Consider the following 8648-nt stretch of genomic DNA (forward strand, 5'->3'; position numbering starts at 1 on the left):
CCGTCCCTTAAACAAAATGACAACAAAGGCACTATCGACATACAATCAAAAAAAGAGAACATAATAAACAAAAATTATATATAACAAAACCACCATAATCAAACAACCTTTCCACATGGATCATTTGCATGTCTTAATTACCAAACCACAGAACTATAATCATAAACATTACCCCAAAAAATAATAACAATAGCAACGGAAATACATACCTCTACCGACATCATCACTCTTACTTGCGGATCTTGTGTTTTTCTTCAGTGTGAGACGTTTTGTTACCATCCTTATTGATAATGTTTTGTAATTTTTTGGCTAATTATGAAGGATCGGAAAGAAATTGAGGCATATGAAAGTTTTGTTTCAGAGAAATTTGAATGGGGAGAGAGAAGGGGGGAAGATGAGACGGAGGAATGTGAAAGAGTTTTAGAGAGATGAGGTTTTATATAAATTATGCGGTAATTTAGGTACATTGGGAAGGGGGGTTTATTATTTGTTTAATGTACAACAATAAATGCACATACAGTAAATAGTTAGCCATGACTATTTACGCACAGTACAAGTTGTCGACCCACTAAGCATTAAAACAGCACTATCCGAGGCCGTCGCAGTTCGCGACGAAGATATCTCCGTCACAAGCAAGACGGACCGCTGTAGGCATACCTTTAAGTTTCAACAAACAAAAATCATTAATGAGCAATTAATTTGGCTATAAAACAGTGAATTAATCATGAATATTGCCCAGAATTTCAATGAAACAATGCCAAAACTCCAAAAGGGTAAATGATTTAATCTGCCCATGAAACAACACAAAAACAATAGTACAAATCAGAGATTGAAAACCAAGAGTGAGAAGCTGAACATCATTTTTATAGCTAAAACTCAACTTTTTATTTTGCAGGAGTACATGTCATGTATCATTAACAAGTTACTCGAGTTGCATTTAAATCGACTGAATTTAACAATGTACAATTAGTCGCTCGTAAGATCGTTTTAACTTTAATATAACCTGAGGCGGGATTGACCAATACAATTTTACACATTCGACAAAACCGTTGCACAAACTCAAAGATTAACTACTGGAGTAATTCTTTGACTCACATCATGGTCAATCTCATAAATTTATTATCAAAAATACCGTTTCATATAAAAATTTTAGGTCGATATCATTCATGTCCAACTCTTTTGAGATGATTTGATAGCCGGTGGCTTCAACTTACCTCCCTTATTCAAAAGAATGAGATAGGTTGGTCCTACCCTAGAAGATCAACCTAGTTTCCTTACCTAAAAAAATATACGCCCTTTTGATTTATGTTTGATTATGCTTCTTTTTCTTTTTTAATGGACAAAGTGAATTTGTCTGTACTCTCTGAGAAGAAGATGAAGCTAATTCATAAAGCATGAGTTGTCATAACATCACGTCAGAATAATAAATTTTGTCGTTAAAATACTCTTTAACAAATAATGTTCTTACATAATAAGCGGCAGAGCGTGTGCCGTGTTTGGAGCAGTCATTCCCGTGTAAAATTGGTAAGAGTATTTGTTTGATTTACAACGGATACAAAAATTTATATTTTGGTACTAATGTTTGTATATTTTAGAGATAATTAATAAAAATTGATAAATATCCGATTGACATTCGTTAGTCTTTATCGCTGCAAGGGTGCATAGAACCGCACAAGTTTTGCACTTAGCTCTCTATTTCTGCAAAATAAATTTCTAAAAAATGATACTAATCTTCAGCAAATACTGAATAATTGAATTAATATCCTGTCATACATCATAACTTCATAAGCTATCATCTGCTGCTAATTCTACTACACAAAAATATGGACATCGACTCATCACACCCTAAACAACTAAAACACCCGCGTAAATTCAAGAGATGTCATCCAAAACGCCTTTCAGAAGATTCAGCCCCTCAACCGATATACTCCTCCGCCTAGTACACGGGATTTCAATCCTTGGGGGAGGATCGGCTGAAAAACAAACCACAATGACCGTCAAATTGTCGCATGTATGGCGTTTAAGTGCCTCCCTCACGAGTTCTCTCGAACATCTTTCCGGGTCATTGTGAGCCATAAGTTCTCTCCTAGCAATTGACACCGCACATTGGCTGCTCATGACGTCCCAAAGGCCATCACAAGCCAGTAGAAGGAATTCGTCCTCTTCGGTCAAGACTGCCTCCTCCAACTCAGGTTCAGCACTCAATGGAAAAGCGGACCCCTTAGGACCCTTCATGTGCCAGTCCCCAAGAGCTCGTGCCACTGATAATTGACCATTGAGATAACCATCATAGACCACCCCGCCAAGTTTCTCGATCCTAAGTTTTTCTGATGAGCAGTTTGGTTTGTGATCTTTGGATAGTTCTACTGCTTTGCCTCGTCTCCCTAGCACAGCACGGCAATCACCGGCATTTGCAATAAGCATTGTCCTTCATTGCCAACAAAACAAAACAGCGATGCATAATGAGACACAATTCCAAATGAATATGTACAAATCTTCTACTTTGATATAAAGATAGTATTTCAGAAGCCTCATCAAACCCCACCCCTCGACTTGGCAGCCGAGCCACTTTGACCATAGGCAGCTTGGATACAGGTAAGTTCATGCCCGGTCAGGTTCGGTCGACTCAGGAAAGTATCGTTTTAGTTATTTTCGGTGTTTCCCCGTAATTTTGGCATTGCCTACTTCCGACTGTACATTTTAGGTCAATTTTACTACGTCTACTCCCTAGAAAGAGAGCAGAAAAAGAAGAAAAAATCATGTGGGCAATCACAAATCAACCAAGCTTGCTAAGTTTACAAGGGTCATAAAAGGGTGGTTATTTCAGCCAGAAAGACCCGCATGACCAAATAACCTTTCCAGAATGACCTAACCTGCATAACCCGACTCGATAAAAGTGTTGTCACATGACACTTCCTAAGGCATGGAGAAACCAAGGGGTACAAAATAGGTACCTTTCAAATATAAGGGCAGTCAGGGCAGTGGTGCCAGAGGAAATGTCGAGAGCACTGGAATCAGCAAATGCATAATCAGCTCTAATAAAAGCACCACTAATTGCACTCTCTACACAAGCAGGGAAATGAGGATCCTCGATTATATACTTAAGGATGTTGTTACAAACAAAAGAGGCTGCATCGGTCCCACCATGGCCGTCAAACACCTGTTCATGTCAGAGTCATCTCAGTTTCATATATGTAATGAACAGCTATTCTATAACTCATATATGTAATGAACAGCTATTCTATAACAAAATTTCCTAAGTACTCTGTTTGTGATTCAACCAGTACTTGCGTTTCTAATTGTCTTCTCAGATATGAAAACAGAAATGATGAGCATGGATCTCTTGTAGATTATTGACTCCATTGCCCCACTTACACTCAACAAAATTCCACCAATTAAAATGGGTGTGGATAGCATCGGATAATTCTGTGAAGTTTGGCGCCCATCATAAATATTAGGAAGAGTTGACATTGGATACAAAAATTCATCTACTGTATAATTTTCAAGAACTTCATGGCAAGATATAGATAGTATTATCGAAATTTCTCCATCAATTTCAAGAGTTTTATTGCATCCATGTCCATAAGAGCTCAAGTTGAACAAGAAGCAAGTATACAATGTGTGGAGTAGTACATAAGATATACAAACCTTTCGGTCTTGAAAATAAGTTTTTTCTTTCAAGTCTAATATAACCCAGGTAATTATGGTGAAATATTGACATTTTACTCACGAATGAAACAACACATGAAACGAATAGTATCATACAGCTGCGAAATTAGGTTTACCATTCCATATGTTCTGTTGACCAGATTAATTGACTACACAGCTGCGTAAATTGCCAAGATAACCCGGCAATTAAGAACTTTAAACGCTTCACGATAGAACTTACCCCATAAAATGCTGCAGAAGGGAAATCAGTACACGCATCTAGATGCCTGCCAAGATTATCAATACAGACATGTTCATCCTCCATGTATTGCTTTGGCCCTCTTTCAGCACAGCTACCTGACCGAAATACAGGTTGAAACCTAGAATTCTCGTCAGAAGGTGCTTTACTGCAGACAGACTCATCATCCTGATCCTACATGAGAAAATTAAAGCATCACATACTGACCTTCAATTAATACAGCTGGCAGTGCTAATTACTTCTATAGCATACAACGTTGTCTCAGTTACACAGAGAATCAGGTCAGTGACGAGGTAAGGGGTCAGATGTATGCAACCTATGTATTAACAAACACAACGAGGTTGTTCCTCAATAACCTATAATGAAAAGCTAACTGCTAAATGTGCAAGGGATACACATGATTTTATAACGTCACAACATAAATATGTTATTTTTTGGTGTAGACCATCCGGTTTAATCCGGATTTGAGCCAGGTAGGACCTCTAAGGGGGTAAAGCTCTTCCTCGTGAGTTTTAACACTGCTACATTCCCAGGCTTCGAACACGAGACCTCTGGTTAAGCTTTACATAACAAGAAACATATCTATTATTATGTTCAAGTTAAAAGATAAGCTCGTCAATTACTCACTACTCATATGATAGTTCCATAGGCTTACTCTAAAGCATCACACACCCTAGTATACAAACCATATAGTTGATTTAATTATTTGCCTTACATAAAGCTCTATTTCCCTTTTTCTTCCCCCATGAGATCAGGTCAATGATCATCTAATTCCAACCCATTTACCCATAGGGCACGATATCATCTGTCTCTCTAGAGAAAAACTAAGGGATATTATACTTCCATTAATACCAAATCACACACTACAACATCACCAATGTTCGGGGAAGAAGAGCATCGAACCAGTTCCTTCTACCTACCTAGTATCCATGGTTAGATATGTGCCAACTCATCCATTAGCTACTTTACTATGACTCCAACTACAAAAGACCATAAATCAGCGATCAAAAGAGCTACAAATCGACATAACCTCGTCCAAAACTAAATGATAAATCACATCTTACATTATACCAATACTCAAATTACAATACTTACCAAATAACATAATAATAATAATAATAAAGTTTCAAATCAAACTGTATCAATCAACTTAATCATAGTAAATAATAGTAATTCAAGCAATATACCGTGTCCGACGCAGCACATAACACGGTGGAGCTCATACAATGTCGAACCATGGAGAAATGTCTAGGAGGTTTGGCATTGTTTGTTTGCTTCAAATGATCACAATCATCATCCAAAATCTCATCTTTCATTGCTAATACAACACTACTATTATTATTACTAACACAATTGTTATTATTGTTATTATTATTATCCTTATTTTTAAAGCTACTTTCTAAAATTGCATATGGGTGTGAAAATTCTGCACCTGCTGCCATCATCTACCTCTCACAAATATAAACCTAATTATTAAATTGGTCTGATTGCAAAATTCAAAACAAACCCAATTCCAGAAATCACATAAAAAACAAACCCAAATCAAGAAATTAAACAATTATCAACTTTATTCAATCAAATTCTACAGATCAACAACAACAACAACAACAACAACAACAACAATAACTAGAACCCATGAAATAAAAACTACTTTTACAACAAAAAGATCATAAAAATTGAATCTTTTTAGGGTTAATCAACTAAAGTAAGGGAAAAATCAATTGGGTTGATGAAAAATTAAAAGGGGGATCACAAAATTGGGTGAAATGAACGAAAGCCTAGAAATTGGGTGATAAAAAAGCAAGAAAAGATGGGATTTTTATGTGATTGAAAACAGAAATCAATGAAAAATGAAGGAAAATGAGGAGAATGTTGATTTGATTAGAGAAAAAGGGGAAGAAAAGTGTGGTTGGCCTTCAAAAATGGAAGTGAAGAATTTGAGGAAGAAGAAAAACCAAAGACAGAGAAAAGAGAGATGAAAAATGTTGGGTGACACGTATCGATATTTGATTGGGTAGACGAGCGTTGACAGTGGTGATATGTGGGACATAGGAAGTTTGAAGGCAGGTGATGATGTTATATAATGGAGTATGGATTTGTTGGTGTCATCATTTGTTAAGTTGACACTTCACATTAATGCTACTCCCTACTACTACTAGACGTGTGCTAATTTACCGACCTTCAACTGCATTATTTAGAGACGTCAAATTTAAGATACCTTACATTTATGAGATCACAAATTCTTGTTTCAGACGGACATTTTTGGTCTTATTTGTCAGACGGATAAAATATTGCCATTTTTTAAGAAAATGTAACCAATTAATTCACAAAATGTTATGACTGGAGGTGTTATTTTTTACCCTGAAAATGATGTGAACAATAATAACAACATGTTATCAGAAAATAACAACATTTTATTGTAAAATGATGACATGTTACCCGTCTTATTTCAGACCAAAAATAATGGTCTTAAGAAAAACGGACCGTTATGAGATAACTTCCCAAAATCTTATGAAAAACCGACATTTTGTTAAGACTTAACATAAGCTGCAAATGGGAAAGCAAGTGAAAAAAAATTATGAGAGGTCTTTTGAAAAGACGGTTACAAGCGAGATTTGGTAGATTTTTTGGGACTTATTTGATTGATTTAACTTTATTCGGTTCAGTTTAGTTCAGATTCATTCAGTTCATCTCTTCACGAATTAATTCTTACTCCGTGTTCTGATCCAGGGCCACTCGGTCGAGTGTCACTCACTCGATCGAGTGCCGAGTCCACTCGGTCGAGTGAACCTCACTCGGTCGAGTACGACGCAGCTCTCAGCAATGACCAGTTTTCGTAAAACAGTCATATCTCACTCGTTTCTTGGTCATTTTGGGCGTGTGACCTACCGTTGGAATCGTAAGAGAACAAGCTATCACCTCAAATTGGAATCACATTAATATCATGTCTAGATATCAAGTTATGATAGTTTTAAAACAACTCTTCTATAGGCGGACATTATAACAACTCCACTAAGTCTAGTATAGGTTATACTCGGTCCACTTTATTGTCATAATTCACTACCGAGTGGTCTATCGTCTAACATAAGGTCTTGTCACGCACCCAAAGGTTCTTTGCGGGTCCCATAATATCCGGGTATTACATCGGGCACAACACGACATAAAGCCGTGGGATTGTGCCGGATCGTCATTTTCATTTCACGATTACACGACACGAATCCCACCATCATGTGTCTTGGACGCGTCATTTTCTCCTCCAGACACAGTGGATTGACACGAGGCACAACCCAACACGGTCCACTTCCACTCTAAAAAAAATAGATAGTGATTTACTTTATTACAATTTTGCTTTTGGTAGATTCACTCATGTTAGACATGTACTTGTGTAGGAAATACTATTGGATCTTGCTCATCTTATGACTAAAATGTGTAATATATTAGGTTAACTTTTTCGTATTATAACCGATATCCTACAAGAGTGCAGGATGTGTTGGCATTGTTTGATCTAATATAAAGAACCCATTCTTGACTCTCGCAAAAAATATATAGCGCAATTTAAACCTAATTTATATCAAGGTCTTGTTCTTTTTAGGATGAAGAGCTATGCTAAACTAAACTAGATTTAATGGAGTTGAACTGAACTGAACTGAACTGAATGAAGGAAATCTTATCCCTTCTCCTATTTCATTTCTACCTTCTTCCTTATCTCTCCAAATCCTCTCCCTTCTCTCTAAAACCCCCATAAACCTCTTCCACCATGGATTCAAGCGTGCTTTAAGGAATCTCTCACCTTGTTCTTCACCATCCACACTTGTAAGTCGATTTCCACTCATCCTTATTTTAGTCTTAACCCTAACTTTTGGGGGTTTTCACCGGGGTTAATTAATTAGTAATTAGTATATATAATATGGGTAATTAGTGGGTATTAATAAGGGGTTTTGTAGTTTATAATAGTGTAGGATGTGTTTGTGATGGTATTACATGATTTATATAAGATTATGACGGTCTTGTGAGACGGAATCGCAGGAGATTCGAGTAGCTCATGAAGAATGCTAAAAGGTAGGTTTATCTTACTCGGTTTCAATATTTTTGTGTGCATATTTGTGTGTCTTTCATCATCATTTTGAGTATGAGTCGATTTGGATATCGTGTTGGTATTTGAGGAAGTTTTATCCATGATATGTTGGGATTGAGTTCATGATGAGTCATATAATTGGTGTTGTGTTGCAGTTCCCATGTATGGTCATTGTTGTGTTGTGTTGGAGATCATTGGTGGTGTTACTTGGTTATCGTGCAGACGTAAGGCGGTTGAGAGACCGTCTTACGCTTGAGTCGCCTCTTGGAGCTTCCCACTCCAAGAGGGATGTGCACATTAATGGCTTGAGTTACGGAGGGGTTCGTGTGGTTGAGACACGACGTCTGGCAGAGGATCCAGTTGGCTTAGGCCCGGTACGTCCGGGGCGTGTCCCGCACTGTTTGTGGTTGTTGGTATGTCCGGGCGTGTCCCGCACCAATGTGGTTGTCGGTATGTCTGGGCGTGTCCCGATACCGTGGTGGTTGTGGGTACGTCTGGGCGTGTCCCGGTACCGAAGTGGTTGTTGTTTGATAGCGTCTCATTCACGTTATAGTCATGTTGCATACTCACACACTTTGAGTCGTGTCACACTCTATTTATTTATTGAAATCGAAGTTTGTGTGTCTCGTATAATTGTCACCTATTTCCGGGGGTGGTTCATGTCGA

General features: G+C 37.6%; 1 protein-coding gene across 1 annotated transcript; it reads right to left on the minus strand.

The window, feature by feature from the left end:
• Positions 1 to 1693: 1693 nt before the first annotated feature.
• LOC141611855 (putative protein phosphatase 2C 27) lies at positions 1694 to 6063 on the minus strand. Its single transcript, XM_074430507.1, has 4 exons — positions 5095 to 6063; positions 3890 to 4081; positions 2955 to 3160; positions 1694 to 2428 (listed from the first exon to the last, which is right to left on the minus strand). The coding sequence occupies exons 1-4, from the start codon at positions 5350 to 5352 to the stop codon at positions 1873 to 1875; spliced, it is 1212 nt and encodes a 403-aa protein (XP_074286608.1). The 5' UTR covers positions 5353 to 6063; the 3' UTR covers positions 1694 to 1872.
• Between the last annotated feature and the right edge of the window lie 2585 nt (positions 6064 to 8648).

This window comes from Silene latifolia, chromosome 1, assembly GCF_048544455.1.
Source record: "Silene latifolia isolate original U9 population chromosome 1, ASM4854445v1, whole genome shotgun sequence".
NCBI lineage: Eukaryota > Viridiplantae > Streptophyta > Magnoliopsida > Caryophyllales > Caryophyllaceae > Silene > Silene latifolia.

What these genes read in the sequence shown, in the direction of transcription:
- LOC141611855 (XM_074430507.1), bottom strand. Translation starts at nt 5,352, where the DNA reads ATGATGGCAGCAGGTGCAGAATTTTCACACCCATATGCAATTTTAGAA. An exon ending in CTTCTGCAGCATTTTATGGG is followed by an intron (nt 3,161 to 3,889) that starts GTAAGTTCTATC and finishes TGACATGAACAG; the next exon opens with GTGTTTGACGGCCATGGTGG. An exon ending in ACTGCCCTTATATTTGAAAG is followed by an intron (nt 2,429 to 2,954) that starts GTACCTATTTTG and finishes TTGGCAATGAAG; the next exon opens with GACAATGCTTATTGCAAATG.